General features: G+C 42.5%; 1 protein-coding gene across 1 annotated transcript; it reads right to left on the minus strand.

Moving 5' to 3' along the window:
• ATP4B (ATPase H+/K+ transporting subunit beta) lies at positions 1–23,595 on the minus strand. Its single transcript, XM_073614562.1, has 8 exons — positions 23,411–23,595; positions 21,217–21,345; positions 18,279–18,392; positions 4,348–4,553; positions 3,663–3,719; positions 2,650–2,739; positions 2,379–2,566; positions 1–834 (listed from the first exon to the last, which is right to left on the minus strand). The coding sequence occupies exons 1-7, from the start codon at positions 23,520–23,522 to the stop codon at positions 2,405–2,407; spliced, it is 870 nt and encodes a 289-aa protein (XP_073470663.1). The 5' UTR covers positions 23,523–23,595; the 3' UTR covers positions 1–834; positions 2,379–2,404.

The raw sequence follows: 23,595 nt of genomic DNA on the forward strand, positions 1-23,595 counted from the left end.
TTAAGAAGAAATGTCTTTATTTGGAGAATATGTTTGGGGATCTAGAACACACCCCATGTAAAGGGAGTTTGTCCTATGGTGGTAAACCATGGGTGAACAGCCCTGGCCATATCGTGTTTGTATACTGTATTTAATAATGTGCCATACCCGGAAATAAACGAGTGGCGTATTAATCTTTGTCTTAGTGTGACTTCATATACATTGTTCCTGCAGGCCTGTAGTCTGAGTGTGGTGGAACAGAGAAATGCGGGCATATAAGGTCAGTATTAAAAAGTAATATAAAGGTGTTAATTCATAACAGAGGTGAAAGAAGACAAAGAAATTTAAAGACAAAACAAAGCCTTATCTAAGCTTAGCAATGCTGACCATATCTTAAAACATTGTCAGGATATATAGGGCCTCCTATTTAACGTGTAAAGGTGTATTAACCGCAGGTTAAACATATTTTGCTTCTAAGTAGTAAGCATTAACTGTAAAAAAATAAATATGACTCAAGAAGGCTGGGCTGGTTTTTAAAAACTGAAGCAAAGTAAAAGGGTGTTACCACAAAAGTCAATCAAATACCATTTTTTATCCTACTTGAATAATCGCTACGGGCAGTGTAGAGTAGAAATGTTTGATTTAACTGTCAATGGAAATTTTAATATAATCATTTATTTAAATCTCATATATATCAGTATATGTCTAAAAGGAATATGTAGATCATCGCATGGTTCTTTTCTCCTAACTTGTTAAATGACAGTGTATTTGATGAGCTAATTTTTTGTCGCAGGCAAAACCAGAGCACAGAGATGACCACTATTAGCAGAATCCTTCTTCTTTAGCAGGATGAATCTGTGGAAATTGAGAAAACATTTTAGTTAGGTATGGTCCACTAAATAGTATCTTTACAATAAATCTATGATGACGCAAACATATAATCTGTAATAGGCAGTTTCACATCCCTGCTACTGTCAAGATTGCAGGTGTCAAGATTGCAGGAACACGGACTATGTTCCTGTGTGATTCAGGTGTGAACTGGCCCTCAAGCAGACCTTGCATGAAGGCACCACTAGCCCTTAATTTGAAAAAAAAAATGGGTGCCCTTTATATCTTCAGTTGTTAAATAGTGCAGCCTAATGAAATACACTATCTGGGCTTTTTGGGGAGAGTAAAGAAAAAAGTGTTTTAATTTCTTATATCTAATCCTGACAGAACCTTTGTTATATGACCACTGAGTGTCAGTTTAGTGCTAAAGCTCAGGCAGGAGATAGACTGGCCTTACAACCTAATACTCAACCTGAGACTTCTGTTCTGACAGAGAGAGTATACAAGTAAATGACGGCAACAACATCACATGCATGGGACATACTGAGATAGAAATGATCCTACCATACCAAGATGAAATTTGAACATCAAACGGCAAAACCGAAGCACCATGGGACCCCAACTTAATACAAGAAGATCAGAATTTTAAATTCTTTATTTTTTCCTGCTGTGTGAGCCAATGTGGTTAGGAAGGGAGATAACTATGCCATGTACTTTTTATTGTGCCTGGAGTTCCACTTTAATATAAAGTTAAGGAACAAAAATTAAAAAGCATTCAGCAGTCACAGCAGCACAGTGCTCCTGGAAATTACTACTTTGCTGTCCAAATATGAAACAATATGACTTTCAGTTCATGCATATTCCTTGTATAATGAAACCATACTGATACAAAATATTTTCTACTTGAACTGACAATACCTTTTAACAAATTGTCTTTTGCTCAGAATGTTCTTTCTATTTGGTGAATATGTAAGGATAGAGTTCATAGGTCAAGGTGACAATCGCATCGGTGGAAATGATCTGACAGCTCTCAGAAGAAAATTAATTGGAAACAAATCTTAGTTTTTGTCTTGTTTTTGTTCAATTGTAGGCTTTCTTATGTAAAACATACTGGACTCACTGTAATTTTAATTGAATCTTTTGATAAAAACAGAATAAAAGTGGCCTGTATTTAGAGAAATTCAACTTTCCATTGCTGGCCTCTTTCTTAAAATGCTAATTGCCTGGTTGTCTCTAGCTTCAGTAGTTCCTAAGTTACTTAGAGCAAGCATGCAACAAATGAAGTCACAACTTCAGATTTGCATACTTGATTTAGGTCAGTAGCTCAGGATCAGGAAAGACAGCCAGGGAGCTAGCTTTTTAAAGGGACATGTCTTCAGTGGGAGCCAACATATTTCTGTCAATTCAGGTTTCCTTTAATGCCATCAGTCCTAGCTGATTTAAACTTGAATATACTGATAATGAACTGGTCACCTTGTCCTATCTTCTGCTGTTATGGTCAGCAAACAATAATATTTGATTTTCACCTTTCATATCACGTACTTTATGAAAAACTGTCACTCTAATCATACCTTCCAGTCTTATCACGAAGGGTACTTTAACCTTGTATATTAAGTTTGAATGTCACTTTTCCTTCATACGGATCATGAATATTGTCTGTAATAATTCCGTCAGCATGAACTGTACACACGACTTCAATCAATTTATTGTGTGGAACATTCACCAACTTCGCTGCCACCACTGGGTTGATGAAGGTTGGCTAAAAAGGAGCAAACATTTCTGTAGTAATATCGACAAGTTAAAGAAAGTCAAAGACATTAATGTAGTTATGAAAGGTGTTACCTGAGCTTTTTTTCCATAGTATGGGAAATACTGCAAGTTAAAGGATGCATCCTCTGGATAATATTTTACCTCCCAGGGTTCTTCTTTGGTCTGTGTTTTAAAAGTATACACAACTTTTTTTAAAGAATTGCAAGCCATATTGTATAATATAATTTTGACAAATTGCATAGCTAAGTATCCAGTGCAAACAGGCATTTAAAGTGTATGTATAGCCAAAACATAATTTATTTACTTTTTAGTGGAGTAAAGCTGCTTAGTACACACTATCGGGTTTTTTTTTCATTCAACCCAGCGGACTGAACTAAAAAAAAACTGAGGCGCTGGGAAGGGGCTCACTGTACTATCTAATGTTCATATGACCATCTCCCCGCTGAGCTATTATGTTCTGACAGGGGGACTGCTCCCCACTAGAACACACTGGTCAGCGCACACAGCCATTGGCTGCCAGCACTGATCGGATGCTGGTTTTCCAGTATGCCTGTTCCACAGAAGCCAGGCATTCAGCCAGCTTCTGTCGGATAGGCTGGTCTACACACGGGACGAATGTCGGCTGGTTTCTGTTGAACCAGCTGATAATCTACCCCTGTGTACCAGGCTTAAGCTAGGAAACGACCACTGTCAGTTTTTTTTACAGATACAAAAAAAGGAGAGAAAATCTCTAGAAGATGAGGGAAATTCCTGTTATAGACAGCTATCATTAGATTTACCTTGAAGAAATTAAAAATGTTGGATTTCCTATTGCTTTGACAATAATCACCAGGACAATTAGAGTGGGAAAACAAAGAGCAATAAAAGCATGATAGTGTTACCAGTCCTTCCCTACTTTATTTTAAAAAAAAAGTTTTGGCAATAGATGCAGTTTAATTGGTACCTCTCACCAGGGGCTAACACTTGCTATACTTTCATATACTTCAATGATTCGTTTCCAGCCTAATACCATTTCCCTATGCTGCCAGAAAGCAATCTCTGATCTTTGGCACATGTAGACATAATTTAATTAGAAAATTACAAACCTTTGGTAAGCACTTAACTGTTGGAGTTGAGTGATTCCGAGGTACAAAATGTACTATCTGAAATAAAAAATATTAGATTATGTAACAACATGTTTTACTGTTGCTAAGTTTCAACATTATTGAACTTCAGAAGCCTCCCAGATTTTGTGTTTGGGCTTTAATGTGATCAGTCTGTGAAAGTGCAAAGACAGGCCATTTTATAAAGGTTCCACAGCAATTTAAAAAAATTGTGAAAATACTTACCTTCCCTCTGGCACTGTCCCTCCTTCCTTTTTACCACACGATAATGCCCAGTGTCTTTCGACCCAGAAAAACAAGGATATCTTGTGATTGCAGGGCATCATGAACCTGCTTTAGGTAGTGTCACCACAGTGCCCTGCACTCAGAATGTGATGATCTAAGAATGGTGCTGATGTCATTACATCAGTTGGGGGAAGGGGGGATTGCAGAGTCTGAATTTGGGATTTAAAATCATGGATGTGTTTATCATGATGTATGTTTATATATGTAGAGGTCAGCTTGTAAAAGAGTCGTGCCATCCCTTTAAAGATCTGGATGTATTTTAATAGCATTATCTGAAGGCAATAACTAGTTTAGTTTCTGCCTGTACAAAATGAAAAATGTATATTCAGTATGAGCAATTGTATATTGCACAATAATGATAGGAAATGTTTCAAGTTCTTACCCTGTTGATTCTTAAAAAAATGCATGGTTGTCCTTTTTGAAATCCAAAAGGGTCTTTATCATCAGGATTATAGGCACAGTCTCCAAGCTCTGATTCCAAAAACTGGCATGCATGCTTTGAGCGACCAGAGGTGGACAAGAAAGCTGCCACATCAGTGACACCAGTACAATTTTTGTTAATTTTTTGCTGTGTTGTTGTGTTGTATGCTGTAAATTCAGAGCAAAAAAGTCAAAATTGTATTATACACTGCAAATACAAAACACACTATGACCCTAAACACATGGTTATATTGTTGATCTCCTAAAGGCATCAGATTCAGAATACCATTACCAAGCATTTTACTATCTTTTAGCAGGCTTTAGCAAAATTTGCCATAGATTTAGGATGAAGGGTACTTTAAGGACTTATAAAAAAGGTGCAATCTTAATCTTACAGTACAGGACACCGGATAGATATTCATAGACCACGTGTGATAGGCTACTACCTTCAGGTGATTGGACACTGGCAAAAGCTTTACTGAACACTCACCCAAGGCATACTCCTATAACCACACCCCACTTTGGGAGTCCTTGTTTTTTGCTAGTGTCCTTAGGTGATGGACCTCTTCTCCCTTATAGAGGCGTTTTTTGTGATTAACCACGTTTCTTTATTTTACCTTTATTTTAATTTTGATTCTTCAATCAACTCTGTAGTGCCTTCTACTATAAAAATAGAAGCAGTGTATCTGGACTGGTGTACCCTTGGTAATACTATGGGAACTGTACCCGGACCTCACACTGTAGTGTGCCTTTGGGCACTGGATCCTAGTTGGGCACTCGCCTTGGCACTGACTGCAATGAGTGTAGTTAGCTGCAGGGTGGTATATAAATCCAGGGTCATGGTCCATTCCTATGATTTCCAGACCCTTAGGACCCCTCCGGTTGTATAGACACCATTATATAAAGCCTGGACCCATATAAGGACCAGCAACATGAAAAGGTTAGACAGGTTCTTTTGATCATTGGATACTGTAGCTTTACAGCGAATATGAGACTCAGTACCTTCATTACTTGAAATACACTTATTTACGTACTCCCTGGTATTCGCTTTGTGAAATCAACAGAAAGCTGGGAACGTGTTTGAGCTTATTTGCTTATTAGGTGTTTAAACTTTCAAACTTGAAGGTAAAAATTCTTCCATGCTTTGGGGATGACCAGGTTTTACATCACACCACATCTCACACTTTTACAACCACTCTTCCAAACAGGCCTGATCTAGTGTCCCTAGGCCCCCTATAACGTCCTGCTTTTCAGCTACCTGTTTTAATGGCATCACTATTGAAACCCAGGTCTTAAAGGGCATGGGGTATATCTGACTGTCTTTCCACCCTTAATCAGAGCCTGAAAGGCCACTTAGCGATAAATGTTCTATCATACCTGGAAAACATTTTTTGCTTGGTGTGAACACGAGCTTTTTAACCCCAGAGATTCCCCTCTACTTCACATTCTGGTCTTCCTACAAGCAGGACTTGACAAGAATTTGGCCTTAAGTACTCTTAGGTGATATACTTAGGCCTTATCCATTCTATTCCAGAAAACTTTGACTTTGCTTTCCCTTGTTAGAATCTTTATTCAACATGTCTCACAGACCAGACCCTCATTATAGGGATGAGCCGAACACCCCCCCGGTTCGGTTAGCGGCAGAACATGTGAACGGACCGAAAGTTCGTGCGAACATTCGAACACCGTTAAAGTCTATGGGACACGAACGTGAAAAATCAAAAGTGCGAATTTTAAAGGCTAATATGCAAGTTGTTGTCCCAAAAAGTGTTTGGGGACCCGGGTCCTGCCCCAGGGGACATGTATCAATGCAAAAAAAGTTTTGAAAACGGCCGTTTTTTCATGAGCAGTGTTTTTAACAATGCTTAAAGTGAAAAAATAAAAGTGAAATATTCCTTTAAATATCGTACCTGGGGGGTGACTATAGTATGCCTGTAAAGTGGCGCGTGTCTCCCGTGTTTAGAACAGTCCCTGCAGAAAATGACATTTATAAAGGAACAAAAGTAATTTAAAACTGCTTGCAGCTGTAATGTAATGTCGGGTCCCGGCAATATGGATGAAAATTATTGAGAAAAATGGCAAGGGGACCCCCCCAGCCCATTACCAGGCCCTTTGGGTCTTGTATGGATATTAAGGGGAACCCCGCACCCAAATTAAAAAAAGAATATAGGCCCTATATACTCTGAACAGCAGTATACAGGCGGTCCAAACAAGACAGGGACTGTATGTTTGTTCTTGAGTTGAATCTGTATGTAATTTGAAACAGGTACATTTTGTAAGTGTAGTTCCAGCCAAAAAAACTATTTTTAAGCTTTTTGGATAATATAAGGAAGGGTTATCACCCCTGTAACATTTATTTTGCTGTCTGTGCCCCTGTTCAGAAGATTTCACCTCACTTTCTGTCCCAATGACAATTGGATTTTGAAAATTTTGGGTTATTAGGGAAACAAGGATTGGTGATAAAGCATCAGTGGAGACACCTTTTTCCCATATTAACTCTTACAGGAGAGAATTTCCCTTCCTAGGGGTAGATTTTCTCTCACTTCCTGTTGTCTCCCTCCATTTGTAAGTAGGAGTCGTTTGTAAGACGGATGTTTGAAAGTAGGGGCCCGCCTGTATATACTATACGGCCTGCCCTATATACTCTGCAGAAAATTGGGCCTTAGGTGTTGGTGATACCAGAACACTGTAAGCCCTCACAGTTACTCTTGGTAGGAGCTGGAATGGGCCCTGCTGTGAAATATTATATCAAGAATTGTAATTACATGCCCCTGTTGAACAGGGGCATAAAAATTGGGCCTTTGGTGGTGTGGTGGTGGTGCCAGAACACTGTAAGCCCTCACAGTTACTCTTGGTGGGCGAAGAAACAGGCTGCTGTGAATTATTAGATCAAAATAGGCAAAACGAGGGGGGCTTCCATCATAGCAAATACAGAGTGTGGTGGTCTCATCCCTATCAAAATGAACCATAGAAAAATAAATCCCCCTATGTTTCGGACTTTAACAGGCCACCAACTCTTTAAGTATAAAAATATAAATTTTATTAATATGGTTAAAAAATACGTGAAAGAGTCTATAACATACAGAAACATACAGACTAGAAAATCATTCCATAGTATATACACAATCAAAACTGAGAATATGTATAGGGTGAGAAAAAATAGATGTACTCCCACAGGGGTAATGTACCCCGATACCCGATGCGTTTCCGCTATTCCTAGTACCTTCATCAGGGGTTAGAGAGCTGTGGATATTCTGTACATACGTGAATTCCAAAAGGAATTACTCTGTGTTCAGATAGCACCCATAGCCCCTAGGGTTAAATACTGTGATTTTCTAAATGCCAGACCCGGGTTATGTAGAACTAGTGTATACGTAGAGTTACTGGTATCAGGAGGTATAGTAGATGAGCCAACTATGGAAGAAAAACGTTCAAAAGAACCAATTGCATGCCGGCTGTATGCCGGAAGGATCAATGTCCAAACAGCAATCCCATATTAGTGGGCTCCTGTGTAAGACCCTTGGGGTATGTGGGTCCTGTGAGGGGTGCTTTCCCCTGTCAAAATTGTAATTACACATCCCTGTTAAACAGGGGCAGAAAAATTGGATCTTAGGCAGTGGTGGTGGTGCCACAACACTGTAACCCCTCACAGATTCTGTTGAGCGCAGGAACGAACCCTGCTGTGAAATATTAGAGCAAATATTGTATTTACATGCCCCTGTTAAACAGGGGCAGAAAAATTGGGCCTTAGGCAATGGTGATGGTGCCACAACACTGCAACCTCTCACAGATACTCTAGTTGAGCGCAAGAATGAGCCCCGCTGTGAAATATTACAGCAAAAATTGTAATTACACGCCCCTGTTAAACCAGGGCTGAAAAAATGGGCCTTAGGCACTGGTAGTAGTGCCACAACCCTGCAACCCTGCAACTCTAGTTGAGCGCAGGAACGAGGCCTGCTGTGAAATAGTACAGCAAAAATTGTAATTACATGCCCCTGTTAAGCAGGGGCAGAAAAATTGAGTCTTAGGCACTGGTGGTGGTGCCACAACACTGCAACCCCTCACAGATACTCTAGTTGAGCGCAAGAACAAGCCCTGCTACGAAATATTACAGCAAAAATTATACTTATACGCCCCTGTTAAACAGGGGCAGAAAAATTGGGCCTTAGGCACTGGTGTTGGTGCCCTGAAACAAAAATGTTCTTAGAAGCTATCAACATGAACACTGAGGAGGAATAGGATAGTCACTCTGCATAGGCAGTCTTCAAGGGATCTCACATTCGTAGAAAAATTAATCGGTTACATCAGCATCAGATGCTTGGTAGCTGGTGATCCAAGACTGATTCATTTTTATGAAGGTGAGCCGATCAACTGAGTCTGTGGACAGGCGCACTCTGCGATCGGTTACAAAGCCTCCTGCAGCACTGAATGTGCATTCATAAAGAACGCTGGATGCAGGACAGGCCAGTAGTTTAATTGCATATTGTGCAAGCTCTGGCCAGTGATCCATCCTCAAGACCCAGTAACCCAGTGGATTTTCGGTTGGAAAGGTCTCCAAGTCTGATCTTGCTCCTAGGTATTCCTGCACCGTGTAAATTAGATGCTGGCGATGGTTGCTGGAACCGATCAGACCTTGGGGATGCGGACTAAAGAATTGTCTGAACGCATCAGTCAGACGCCACCTTCTCCACCGCTCCTTCTGTGACTGACCGGAGCCTCAGCAACACGTTGTCCAGGAGGACCAGGAAATTGTAACCTCCCAGACTCTGGAAACGCATTGCACAAACCTTTCTGCAAGGCCTCCTGAAGATGTTTCATCCTCTGCTCCCTCTGCGAAGGCTGGATAAATTCCGCAACCTTACCCTTGTAACATGGATCAAGAAGGGTTGCCAGCCAGTAATGATCCCTCTTCTTGATACCACAAATCCAAGGGTCCTTTCGCAGGCTTTGCGGGATCAGGGAGGCCATGCAGCGAAGGTTTGCTGAGGCATTAGATCCGGAGTCCTCTGGGTCACTAAGGATGACATGATCCACAGCCACCTCCTCCAAGCCAGGTACAATTCCATGGGTTTCTGGGGACTGAAAACGATCCCTTGAAGACTGCTGATGATGCTGAGTGCCAGGCTCCACTTCCATGCTGACACAATCCTCATCCTCCTCCTCCTCCTCTTCCTGTATGATCGGCGGGCCTGCAGGAATACACTCTGGATAAAGGGGGCCTTGAGAGGTAAGGAAGTCCTCCTCTTCCTCCCTCTGTTCTGCCTCAAGTGCCCTCTCCTTTATTCCATGAAGCGTGTGCTCCAACAAGAAGACAAGAGGGTCAGTATCACTGCTGCATGCACTGTCACTGCTTACCATCCTCGTGGCCTCCTCAAATGGTGACAGGACAGGGCATGCATCCTTGATCAGTAGCCACTGGCATGGCGAAAAAAAGCCTAGCTCCCCTGACCCTGTCCTGCTGCCATACTCACACAGGTACTCATTGATGGCCCTCTGCTGCATGTGCAGCCACTGCAGCATTGCCAACGTTGAGTTCCACCTGGTGGGCATGTCACAAATGAGGCAGTTCTTGGGCAGGTTGCATGCCTTTTGAAGGTCAGCCAGCCGAGCACTGGCATATGACCGGCAGAAATGCCCACAGACTTTCCTGGCCTGCCTCAGGAGATCCTGTAAGCCCAGGTACCTGCACAAGAACCGCTGCACCACCAAATTAAGGACGTGAGCCAAACAGGGAACATGGGTCAAGTGTCCCTGTCGGAGGGCGGAGAGGAGGTTGGTGCCATTGTCGCAAACCACCATTCCTGGCTGAAGCTGGCATGGCGTCAAACACCTCTGCAGAGCTGACAGAATCTCTGCCCCAGTGTGGCTCCTGTCTCCTAAGCAGACCAACTCAAGCACCACATGGCATCTTTTTGCCTGAGTGCTTGTGTAGCCCCTTGAATGCCTACGGAGCACCGCTGGTTCCGAGGAGAAATCTGCAGAGGAAGAGGCCATAGAGGAAGAGGAGGGGGTGGAGGTGTGGCAGAATCACCACTACTAGCATTTTGGAGGCGTGGTGGCAGAACAAGCTCCAACAATACTGCACCCTGTCCTGCATCCTTCCCAGCTGCCAGCAGATTTACCCAGTGCACCATGAAAGAAAGGTGTAACGTCCCTGTCCATGCCTGCTGGACCATGAGTCAGCGGTAAGGATGAGCTCCGGCGTGTTCGCATGCTGAACGTGCCGAGCCCGCCAGGAAGTCGGCACGGTGCAGCGCTAATCACAGGTAGGGAGACATTTCCCGATCTCTGCAGCCACACATCGGGAAATGTCTCACTGATTGTGATTAGTGCTGCGCCGTACCGACTTCCTGGTGGGCTCGGCACATTCCGCATGCGAACATGCCGGAGCTCATCCTTAGTCAGCGGTAATATGCACCTTACCGCTGACCGCCCTGTCCAATGAGGCCAAGACATTGCCTTCCACATGCCGGTAGAGAGCCGGAATGGCCTTCCGTGAAAAGAAATGGCATTTGGGAACCTGCCACCACTGTACCGCACATTCCACAAATTCACGAAAGGGGGCAGAGTCTACCAGCTGAAAAGGCAGCAGTTGGAGTGCTAGCAATTTAGCCAAGCTAGCATTCAGCCGCTGAGCATGTGGATGGCTGGGACTGAATTTCTTTCGACGGTTTAGCAACTGGGGTAGGGAAATTTACCTGCTACAGTCGGATGTTGGTGTAGCGATAGCAGATTGACCGCAAGTACTTGGCACACCTAATTCTACACCTTCATTCCTCTCAGTGCAGGTTTCTGAGAGGACTGAAGGTATAGTGGGGGTGGAGATCCCAGCTGATGAGGAGCAAGGAGAGGTCCGCCTTGTTCTTTGGTGTGGGTCTTTTACGTACAGTTGCCAATGGACTAAATGGGAGGTCGACATATGTCTGGTCCAGCATGTTGTGCCCAAGCGGCTGCTGTTTTGGCCATGCTTGATAACATATGTTGCAAACAGCATCGGTGCGATCTGCTGCACACGTATCAAAAAAGGCCCACACCAAAGAACTTTTTAAAATACACGGGGAGTCAGCAGCGTCCTGCACATGCGGAGCTCTGCGGTGTGATGCAGTAGGGTGGCTGCCCTTAAGCTGGCCCCTGGAGGGCATCCTGCCTCGTTGGAGATGTGCCTCTTCCTTCTCCTCTCTTCTATTAGGCACCCACGTAGAGTCAGTGACCTCATCATCCCCTCCCTCCTGGCAGTATGCTGCAGCTGGGGGGACATGACTGCCAGTTTCTTGTCATTCTTGGGCGCCCCCTCTCTCTGGGCTCATGTTACTGCCTTCCTCAACTTGGGTACCATCATCGGAGCCTTCAAAATGCTGCGCATCCTCCTGCAGCATGTACCTGACACTGTGGTCTAACAGTTCGGGGGAATCCTCCGTGCATGATGGTGGGGCTAGGGAAGGAGTGACTGATGACATTGAGCCAATGGAATAGGCCACTTTGGCAGCTGTATTGGCAAGCAAACTACTCTGAGCCTGGGTGACAGGATGAGAAGGATGAGGACGGCTTAGTTATCCACTCTACCAACTCTTCTGCATGTTGTGGATCAACACGGCCAGCTGTCGAAAAAAGGACAAGCGTGCCCCACGGCCACGTGCTGAGGATGCACCATGTCCACGACCAGCACTGTTGGCTGTAGACACAGAGCCTGCTTGCCCTCTTTTAGTGGCCTGTGAGCATCTGCCTCTCCTTGGCGGCCTTCCAGATGTACTGTAAAATTTTATTAGCAAAACACCGCCTGAAGTTTACTAGAAAAAGTACACCAGGAATGGCCTGCAGGGATATCCTGGAAGAAAACCTTCTCCAGAGTGCTCAGGACCTCAGACTGGGCCGAAGGTTTACCTTCCAACAAGACAGTGACCCTAAGCATACAGCTAAAATAACGAAGGAGTGGCTTCACAACAACTCCGTGACTGTTCTTGAATGGCCCAGCCAGAGCCCTGACTTAAACCCAATTGGGCATCTCTGGAGTGACCTAAAAATGGCTGTCCACCAACGTTTACCATCCAACCTGACAGAACTGGAGAGGATCTGCAAGGAGGAATGGCAGAGGATCCCCAAATTCAGGTGTGAAAAACTTGTTGCATCTTTCCCAAAAAGACTCATGTCTGTATTAAATCAAAAGGGTGCTTCTACTAAATACTGAGCAAAGGGTCTGAATACTTAGAACCATGTGATATTTCAGTTTTTCTTTTTTAATGTATCTGCAAAAATGTCAACAATTCGTGTTTTTCTGTCAATATGGGGTGCTGTGTGTACATTAATGAGGAAAAAAAATGAACTTAAATGATTTTAGCAAATGGCTACAATATAACAAAGAGTGAAAAATCTAAGGGGGTCTGAATAGTTTCCGTCCCCACTGTATATATATACGAGACTGACTGTATGTATATATATATATATATTAAATACACTGCAGCTAACTGAATTGCCTGCCTGCTCAATCTAAATGAAATGACACTCTCGATCAATGCCAGCAACACACTACACAGGGCCGATGTGCAGGCGGCCTTATATAGTGTGGGGTGTGGATTTAACCCCCTGAGCCATAATTGGCCAAAAGCACCCTGCCTTTGGCCAATTATGGCTCTCTTTGCTGACAGCACTGTGATTGGCCAAAGCATGCGGGTCATAGTGCATGCTTGGCCAATAATCAGACAGCAATGCACTGCGACGTCGCAGTGCATTATGGGGCGTGACCAGTGGCGTAGCGTGGGGGGTGCGGAGGGGGCCGTGGCCCTGGGCGCAACATTTAGGGGGGGCGCAATTCCGTGCCAGTGTGTGACTACTGGCTGCCTCCTCCTAAATTCACTGCCCGGTGTCCCCGCACTCTGGCCGCCATGTTCAGTCTCCGGCGCCCTGTGATTGGCCGTATGGGGTCATGTGCGGCGGCGCGGCTGGCCTATCCATGATCGCGGTACATCCTGGAGTCCCGCCTCTGCACATGTTCAGTCTTTGGCACCCTGTGATTGGGTAAATGGGGTCATGTGCGGAGGCGGGACTCCAGGAGCAAGCGCGAGCGTTAACAGGCCAGCCCCACCACCGCACATGACCCCATACACCCAATCACAAGGCGCCGGAGACTGAACATGGCGGAGCGCGGGGGACACAAAAAGATTGTGAGCGCCGCTGTCTCCTCCTCCTGCTCCCCTCCGGACCGATGGGAAACAAAGAAGAAAAGGTAAGACTCCCTCGTGATGAGAGTCGTGTTGCTGGCCCGGGGGGGGGGGGGGGGCGGGACACAGTCTGGGAAGAGGGAGCACCCAGCCAGAGAGAGTGAGTAGAAGAGCAGCTAGAGTCATGCAGTGTAGTGGTCAGTATAGGAATACTGTAGGTAGGATAGTGTAGTGGACAGTAAAGTAGTCAGTGCAGTATAGTGGACAGTGTAGTTTAGTGGTCAGTGTAGTGGACAATATAGTGTAGTGGACCATATAGTGGTCAGTATAGTGGATAGCATAGTGCAGTGGACAGTATAGTGTAGTGGGCAGTATAGTGGTCAATATAGTGTAGTGGACAGTATAGTATAGAGGTCAGTATAGTGGACAGTATAGTGTAGTGGACAATATAGTGGTCAGTATAGTGTAGTGGGCAGTATAGCGGTCAGTGTAGTGGACAGTATAGTGGTCAGTATAGTGTAGTGGGCAGTATAGTGGTATAGTGTAGTGGGCAGTATAGTGTAGTGGACAGTAAAGTGGGCAGTATAGTGTAGTGGGCAGTATAGTGGACCGTATAGTGTAGTGGACAGTATAGTGGTCAGTGTAGTGGACAGTATAGTGTAGTGGACAGTATAGCGGTCAGTGTAGGGGGCAGTATAGTGTAGTGGACAGTATAGTGGTCAGTGTAGTGGGCAGTATAGTGTAGTGGACAGTATAGTGGGCAGTGTAGTGGATAGTGTAGTGGACAGTATAGAGGTCAGTATAGTGGATAGTGTAGTGGGTAGTGTAGTGGACGGTATAGTGGTCAGTGTAGTGGACAGTATAGTGTAGTGGACAGTATAGTGGGCAGTATAGTGTAGTGGACAGTATAGAGATCAGTATAGTGGACAGTATAGAGATCAGTATAGTGGACAGTATAGTGTAGTGGGCAGTATAGTGGTCAGTATAGTGTAGTGGGCAGTTTAGTGGTATAGTGTAGTGGGCAGTATAGTGGACCGTATAGTGTAGTGGGCAGTATAGTATAGTGGACAGTATAGTGGTCAGTGTAGTGGACAGTATAGTGGTCAGTATAGTGCAGTGGTAAGTATAGCGGACAGTAAAGTATAGTGGACAGTGTAGTGGTCAGTATAGTGTAGTGGGCAGTTTAGTGGTATAGTGTAGTGGGCAGTATAGTGTAGTGGGCAGTATAGTGGACCGTATAGTGTAGTGGGCAGTATAGTATAGTGGTCAGTGTAGTGGGCAGTATAGTGTAGTGGACAGTATAGTGGTCAGTGTAGTGGACAGTATAGTGGTCAGTATAGTGCAGTGGTAAGTATAGTGGACAGTAAAGTATAGTGGACAGTGTAGTGGTCAGTATAGTGGATAGTGTAGTGGACAGTATAGAGGTCAGTATAGTGTAGTGGACAGTATAGCGGTCAGTGTAGTGAGCAGTATAATGTAGTGGACAGCATAGTAGTCAGTGTAGTATAGTGGTCAGTGTAGTGGACAGTAGAGTGTAGTGGTCAGTATAGGAATCAGGTTGGTTAGTACTATTGTAGGAAGGGAAGGGACAGGACTCTGGGAGTGCTAAAAGTCCGCAGGTTGGGGGGGCGCAAATTACTTGCCTTGCCCCGGGTGCTGACAACCCACGCTACGCCACTGGGCGTGACGCGCCGCTCGAATTTGGCGCGAACGCCCATAATGATCGTATTTCGACGAACGATTGAACAGCCAATGTTCGTATCAAACTCATGTTCGACCCGAACATAAAGCTCATCCCTAACCCTCATTACAGCACACTGTGCTTCCTTAGAATCTCAATTTTGTTCTCTTTGTCCTGAAGAAGCTCATTTGGACCCATTGGGGAACTCCCCATGGATGATCTCTCCTGCAAAGTGGCCTTTTTGGTGGCTATTATGCCTGTCAGACGTGTTTCTTAATTAGTGACTTTCCTAATCCTCCATACAGATAAAGTGGTCTTGCACCCAAGACCCTCCATTGTTTGGACATGGTCAGAGCTGCTAGAGACTAACCGACAGCCACGTCTCTATCTGTAAAACAGATTTCCTCTTTGTATTGAAGACAGGGTCCCGTAAAGGACAGCCTGCTTCTAAGTCCACTATTGCTTGGTAGATAAGACAACTTCTTGTGAGGGCTTATGCTCTCAAAGACAAGGCACCTCCAGTACCTATATGTGCTCACATCACCATATCATTTGGAATTTTCAAAGCTTTCTGAAATCATCCATCTCTTGCCTAGATTTGTAAGGCCTCTGCTTTGTTTTCTATTCATACCTTCTCCAAGTTTTACCAGTTGGTTATCTAGGCTCTGCAGATGCAAATTTCATCCGTTAGGTTCTTGCAGTACTTTGAAGTTGGGTCTGTTGATCCTTATTGTTATTTGGCCTGTTGCCACAGTTCTGTTTGCCTAATTGTTGCCCGGACTCTCACTCATTGCTTGTGAATGTCCCAGGGTCTATGACTATCCAGCCTGTGTCCTGTACTGTATGATTAAGGAGGACATTTTGACTTCCCTGTAAATTCCATATTTCGAAGTACAGTCCCCTCTGTTAGAAATTTTTTGCTGAAAAACTGAGGACTTACAGAGTGGGGTGGGGTCACAGGAGTACACCCAGGGAGCCTTCCCAGCAAATTGTTTGGCAGTGTCCAGTCACCTGAAGGTAGCAGCCTATAACCCAAGGTCTATGAATATCCAGTCTGTGTACTGTACTTAAACATATGGAATTAATAGGTATTTTTAGCTTCTTTGCACATGCTTTTAAAATCCTTGCTATACCTGACTCGCGTTTACAAGCTAAGAGCTTTAAAAACTGTACCTTAATGTTTACTCTTTATGTTAATTAACAAGGTGTACAGTATGTAAAAAAGAAAAAAAAAAAAACGTTTGCTTGCCATGAACAAAAAACTGCTGTTTCCTATAACACACACAGAGATCACATGCTCTTTATCTGTCAAAAATTGCTGCAGAGGATCTATTGTTTTCAATGAGTAACGAGCAAATAGGATAAAATATGGCTGCCATATGTACACAAATATTTACAACCTATACACAGAAACAAGACTTTTAGTTAAAGTGTATGTAAACCCTCACCTTGTAAAATATCTCATTCTGTTTAAAATATAAATGAAAGGCAGAACTGTGTGTGTAGATATAAAAAAAAAACATTATAAATACCTTTTTTATAGGTGATCACATTCCCTCTGTTCTCAGCTGCATAAGAGCTGAGAGAGGAGAAACAGCAGTACACTGATCTTCTCAGTGAATGGCTGTGCAGGGGGCATGTTAGGACAAGTCTCATTGCAGGAGAGCAGGCCGAGTTCTCAGCACAGCTAGAGAACTGACCACACTGTCCTCTCATGCCCAGTGCGGTCAGTTTTAATAGGAAAGCAAAGGGACTGGCAGGAACACCAGGGACCTCACACAAAGGAAGCACTACAAAGAGAATAGGATACTTTTCATACAAGTACATATTACAGCAGGCACAAAGCATGAATATGAAATGTTGGGTTTACATACTCTTTAATTAACATACATTGATGCACAATCTACACTGACTTCTTTCACGTGTATATCTGCAAAATATTAAATAAACAATAGTTCCCTTTAAAGTGGTTGTAAACCCTAACATATATCCAGGAAGTGACTGGCCTCAGGTGATACACAGAGATGAAACAAATCTTCCCTCATACGTTTTACCTGTTTATTTGCAGTCTTCACTTCTCTACATCTATTCAAAGTCCAGTTATAAAGCTTGTCTGAGCTGTTAGAAAAAAAGAGGATGGAGAGCTGAAGTCACACTCTGCAAAGCTCAGTGAGGAGAGCTCTAAGAGCTTATTGGAGGAAGGAGACACACACCCTTCACACAGGCAGGCTTTTAATCTGCTGTAGGTCCCTCTCCTTTCACCTGTTTTTCTCTTGGTATTAGGAAAACTTGTCACAAGTGAATCATGCTGTTAGCAGAGGAATGAAGCAGCAAACAGAAATGACCCTTGGTGCTCTTAATTGAGACAAGTACACACTATAGAGCTATGTACTTTGTTCATATTTCATGTCTGAGGTTTACAACCACTTTAAAATGGTAGTACAGATAAGCCTATAATGAGACTTACCTCTAAGCACTGCAAATACTGTATTTAAATATGGAAAAACGTGCACCGTTTAGGATATATATATATATATATATATATATATATATATATATATATACTTGTAAAGCTGCTGGTGACGTCACCAGCGCATGCGTTCTAAAGGAACGGCATATCCGTGCCGTTCCCTCAGAGTCCTGTGCCGTAAACAGTGACTCCTGCGTGCATGCGCGGGAGTGACGTCATTGCGGATCCTCCATTCAAAGGACCGGAGCCCACAAACCCGAAAGAAAGACCAGGTGAAGATGGAAGCCCTGTCAGTGGTGACAGAGCACCACTGGAGGGCTTCGTTTTAAGGTAAGTTTCCCATAATGTGCTCATATGTGATGCATACAAGCACATTATAACATTGTCTTACAGGAGGACAAGTTGTTTTTTTTCGTTTACTACTGCTTTAGGTTTACAGTTGGTTTTCAATCAATAGCTGTGAGTAATATCCCACATTTATTTTCCAGTTTAGGTATAGGAAGTACACTACTAGACAGTGACACAGTATTGTGCAGATGAAACCATAAACCTTACTTTGAAAAAGTGCTAATAAATAAGTTACATACGCTCAAGAAACTGGATCAGAGCCTTCACAGATGATTCATATGTTGCTTTGTTGGACATGTTATAATATAACACTATGGCATCATCGCTATATACATCTGGCCTCATTGTCACACCTGTAACAAAGAAATACACATTTAAATGTATATGTATAAATTGTTGGTGGATGGTACACCTCTTTCTGTTTGCTAAACCAAACAAAAAGAAGTATAGGGTTGAGAGTGGCAAGGATTGTGATACTTTTCGAAGAAGCAGGGACATAAGCAGCCAGCACATATTTCAATGTTACTTGTTTTTACATTTTTGTTCAGCATAAAATAAACCTTTCCTAAAGATAAAGGAACCACTGCTGCTCACCTGTTTCTGAAAAATGAGTTGGCTGTCTGTTAAACTGACCTTTTGTATTCAATACATTCCGAGCCCTATGCTGCAATGCACTTTCTACAAACAGCCTCACAGGGCTGCTATTAGAAATCCTAGGGCCCCATACAGCCTAAGGCCTCATGCAAACTGGACATTTTTACAGCTGCTGCTTTTGGCTTCTGGCGTTTTTTTCTGCAACCAGTGAACTTTCCAGCATGTTATCCTATGTGTCCATGCACACATAGGCTATTATCAGTGTTTTCTGTCAGGGGCGTTTTCTGGCTGGAAAAAAAACCCCAAACTGGGCTTTAAGAGTTTTTTAGCTGTAAAAACTCTCTATCTCTGATAAAAGCTTAAAGTGGATGTAAACCCTCACATATACCCAGTGAAGTGAACAGCCTCAGGTGATACACAGGGATGAAACAAATTTGGCTACATAAGTTTTACATGCATATCTGCTGTCTTCAGCGTTATATATTCTTTAGAAAGTTCCTAACATGTTAGGAGATTTTCTCTTCCTGTTCAGTACTGCAGTGAAGCCTGGGCATATAGCCAAGACAGCTGAATGGAGGAAAGGCACACACCCCCTCTCCTCATAGGTAGAGACTTTCAGAACTGTTTGCTGAATAGTTCAGCACTCTGCTAATCTATTTAAAGCATCCTCCCCAACACAAAACTCAGGCTGCTTTTATCACATGTGACGGAGAACTTGTCAGATGTTATCAGGATGATAACAGAAGAACGGAGCAGGAGAAGATAGATAAGAAAACACTACAGATATATATGCCCCGCTCAAATTTCAGGAATCTGGTTTATATCCACATTAAATGCTGAATAACATGGCTATTCAGCGTTTATCAGCATTTTTAACCAGTAGCTGGCCGCCCACTGTCATATGACGGCGGGACGAGGCAGCTCTCATTCTGGGAGGACGTCATATGACGTGACCGCCTTTCCGAGCCACTAGGGGGCGCGCGCGGGACTCAGGACCGGATGGGCGTGCCCGGCGGCCGCAATGTCTGCCGGGCACCCGCGATTGCCCAGCAACCGAGCAGGACCGTGGATCTGTGTATGTAAACACAGATCCATGTCCTGTCAGAGAGGAGAGGAGACCGATGTGTGTCCCTTGTACATAGGGACAGCGATCGGTCACCTCCCCCAGTCAGTCCCCTCCCCCCACAGTTGGAATCACCTCCCTAGGACACACATTAACCCCTCGATCACCCCCTAGTGTTAACGCCTTCCCTGCCAGTCACATTTATACAGTAATCACTACATTTTTATAGCACTGATCGCTGTATAAATGTGAATGGTCCCAAAAATGTGTCAAAAGTGTCCGATATGTCCGTCGCAATATCGCAGTCATGATAAAAATCGCAGATCGCCGCCATGACTAGTAAAAAAAAAAAATAATAAAAATGCTATAAATCAATCCCCTATTTTGTAGACGCTATAACTTTTGCGCAAACCAATCAATATACGCTTATTGCGATTTTTTTTTTAACCAAAAGTACCAAAAGTATGTAGAAGAATATGTATCGGCCTAAACTGAGGAAAAAAATAGTTAAAAAAAAAAAAAAAATTGGATATTTATTATAGCAAAAAGTAAAAAATATTGTGTTTTTTCAAACTTGTCCCTCTTCTTTTGTTTATAGCACAATAAATAAAAACCGCAGAGGTGATCAAATACCACTAAAAGAAAGCTCTATTTGTGGGGAAAAAATGATAAAAATTTTATTTGGGTACAGTGTAACATGACCGCGCAATTGTCATTCAAAGTGCGACAGCGCTGAAAGCTGAAAAATGGTTTGGGTAGGAAGGGGGTGAAAGTGCCTTGCATTGAGGTGGTTAAAACCATAAGCTTTTGTAGAAGTATAGTTTTGCTAAAACAATGCAAACGCTAAAAAACGCTACTGCAAAAATGCTGCAAAACTCATTCTACAGCTACAGCTTTCTACAGCTAACACTACTGGCTTTTTCATAACATCCACTGTGCATGAGGCCTAACTGTATGGAACTATGAAACAAGCCTGAAGTGTCAGACTTTCTGTAAATTAGACACTAGCTGCAGTGCTCAAAGATAAGCTGCTCCCATCTTCAGCCTCCAAACAGCTAGAAATGAATCTTTCCCATGCTCCCTACTCCAAACTGAAGCTGGGAACTGTATGGGAATTACATAACCATACACTGCACATACTTTGTTTTCATGTCTTTTGACATTCAAATTCAGGACCAGTGCTGGAAGGTGCCAGCACTGGTCCTGAAGAGTAGAGGTATACTCTGGAACCATGCACAAGTGAAATCTAAAATGCTAAAAATATTTCTCTAAATAAAATCTAGTTAAATTCCTCAAATTATTTTTATTTCTATATCAGCATTCAATTGACAGTTTGGGTGACTTATGCTATTGACACTGGATCCAGGCTGATATTCCTTTTGCCTTTATTCTCAATAGCTCTTTCATCATGCAAGAATTGCTTCTGCACACCAACTTCAAACTACAATGAAGTGTAACAACTAGCAAAACCTTTAAAGAGATACTTGGTATGAACAGCGTGACTAAGATTGATCAATTACCTGGTGACTTTATTTGGTCCTGATAAAATGGTTCGTAAGGGCTGATGGTTTTCATCAGGGAGTAGATGGAAAGAGCGAATATTCCAATCATAATAATGTAAAATGCTATATAGTAAGAAACAATGTACACTGTAAAGAGAATACAAAAAAATGTGTTATCATTGTATGATCCTTACCTTGGCTAATAACTGATTCTAATCCTTTGAATTATTATTTTCAAAATAATATCAATTAATATTTTTCATCAGATGAGGACCTGCAATATTGCCACAAACTAACTGCAATTTATGTTAACTATGTTATATAACACTTTTTATAAACTCTTCCTGAATGACAGACGCATTGAACCATTCGTTGAATGTGAATCGCAAAACTCAGAATTCAGTAACAGGTATTTATTTCTTAATTAATTAAATTATAATGTATGTAAAGACTAAATGTTTTGTCTTAGTTTCTAATGGAGTGTGAAAGAGTTAGACTCCCTGTCAAGTTTTTATTGCAGTCTGTATGTCATGGTAATCACTGTAGGAAAAAAAAACAAAATATATTGGATAAATGACTAAGTGCCTACACATGCCCTCTGCCGATAGCCAACCTGGGCTTTTCATCACTCTTTAGCCCTCATCCTATCTCCGCAAACTGGAAATCCACAAACAACCGAAAACTGGAAGTAAATGGCCAGGCGGCCACATGCTGGTTTGGAGTGGATAACATCCTGTGCGTGTCACCAGGACTAGGAATACAGAGATTCGCATCCTGCACACCTGTGGACCCCTGCAAAGGACTTTGGATTCACCACCTTGTTGCTGCAATTGAGGACCAATCTAATATCATCTAAACAGTGAGTCTCTTTTCAACTGGTATATCCAGCAAGCAATCACAGCCTGAACATTTTTTTTTTTTTTGGAGGCTCTGTGTTTTGACTCAGCTGACTATATTTTCCTATCCTAACTATATGCGGTGCTATCTTTAATGTTTCATGGAAAGATGGTGCTGAATGACAAACAGGCTTGTTGTGGATCTATTGTTTCTCCTTGACTCAAGTCGCATGCTTGCATCATAGTGTGCTGCATTTTTTTTTTATATATTATCTCTATGATTGACAGTGCTACATCCAGAAATCAAACCTGTCCAGTTCACTAACTATCAGGAATACTTTCTAGCCAGAATTGCATTTATTTCTCTGAGATAACCAATGCTTTCTTCAACATTGTAAAGACTTAATGCAGCAGCTCTATAGGCATATAGGGAGTCTGGAGGTCCATGGTTAAGCACAATACAGGTATTGACTTGTGCTACCAAGGTTTCCCGGAACTCACCTCGCCTAAACACATGTAAACATTATATATTAAGTCACACTTAATGACTTGAGATGATTGACACGTGTGGATGACTGAGATATGGCTGAGCTCATGGGCACGTTTTTAAGTGACAACGTTGTCAGTTTATGCAATTTCCTATTGTTTATGCTTTCCTTTCAATGATTAAAATGTTTTTCTACTGATTGTTCTAATAAAGTTATATCAGGTTAAATCACAGTTTGTTCCTTTTCCTTCACTGAAGGTAAGTACACCTTGGGTCCTATTCCCACTCTCCTTTTATTTTGCATAAGAGCAAGAGGCCATTGAAATCTTTCAGGATAGAGAAATGTTGGGTGTCTAATATGGGAAATCCTCCCAATTGGGAGATTTCCTCACACTTCCTGTTGTGACGGGAAATAATAGAATATCTCCATAGAAGAACACAGACCACCAAATAACCCTTCCACATGCTATCCCAAACAAACAAAAAAAGTTTTGGCTACTTTGTGTTTTTAAATATTTTCAGATTTAAACATGTTTTTCCATATTTAAATACTGTTTAGTGCTTGAGGTTACAGGTGTATCTACCGTCTTTTCCTTTTTACTGAAATATGAAGGCATGATGATAAGGATACTATATAGGACATGTATGTCACTATACCACCTGATAGAGATGTAGACCATAAAAAGAATGGAAAACATGAATATTTTCTATTGCCCAGACATTCGAAGCAGACTGATCTGCTCAGATAATATAAAATAATAAAAATAGCCTGTTGTTTTTGTCACTTTCTGTTCTTTTTTGTATACTGAAAATTGATAAAAAATAAAAAAAAAATAATAATTATATTTCTGCTAAAATTAGCTAGTTAGAAACGTGAAAAGTAATATACCCCATTTGATTGGCGCTCTTCCCATAAATTCTGATGTGTCAGGATTCCATAGAAAGCGGCTAAAATTTTCCATCCGTTGGCTGCATGTCTTCTTTTCATTAAAAGTGGCCATTTTTGAAGATCAAGATTGAACCCTTCTATACAGCATGCAAAAAGCAGCACCTCACTAAACTAGCACTCTCTTT

The sequence above is a fragment of the Aquarana catesbeiana genome, linkage group LG02 (genome assembly GCF_042186555.1).
Source record: "Aquarana catesbeiana isolate 2022-GZ linkage group LG02, ASM4218655v1, whole genome shotgun sequence".
Lineage (NCBI taxonomy): Eukaryota > Metazoa > Chordata > Amphibia > Anura > Ranidae > Aquarana > Aquarana catesbeiana.

Coding starts and splice junctions, on each gene's coding strand:
- ATP4B (XM_073614562.1), bottom strand. CDS start 23,522: ATGGCCACTTTTAATGAAAAGAAGACATGCAGCCAACGGATGGAAAAT. Junction 18,393..21,216: donor GGACCAAATAAAGTCACCAG/GTAATTGATCAA, acceptor TCTTTGTTACAG/GTGTGACAATGAGGCCAGAT. Junction 2,740..3,662: donor CAGTTAAGTGCTTACCAAAG/GTTTGTAATTTT, acceptor TTTAAAACACAG/ACCAAAGAAGAACCCTGGGA.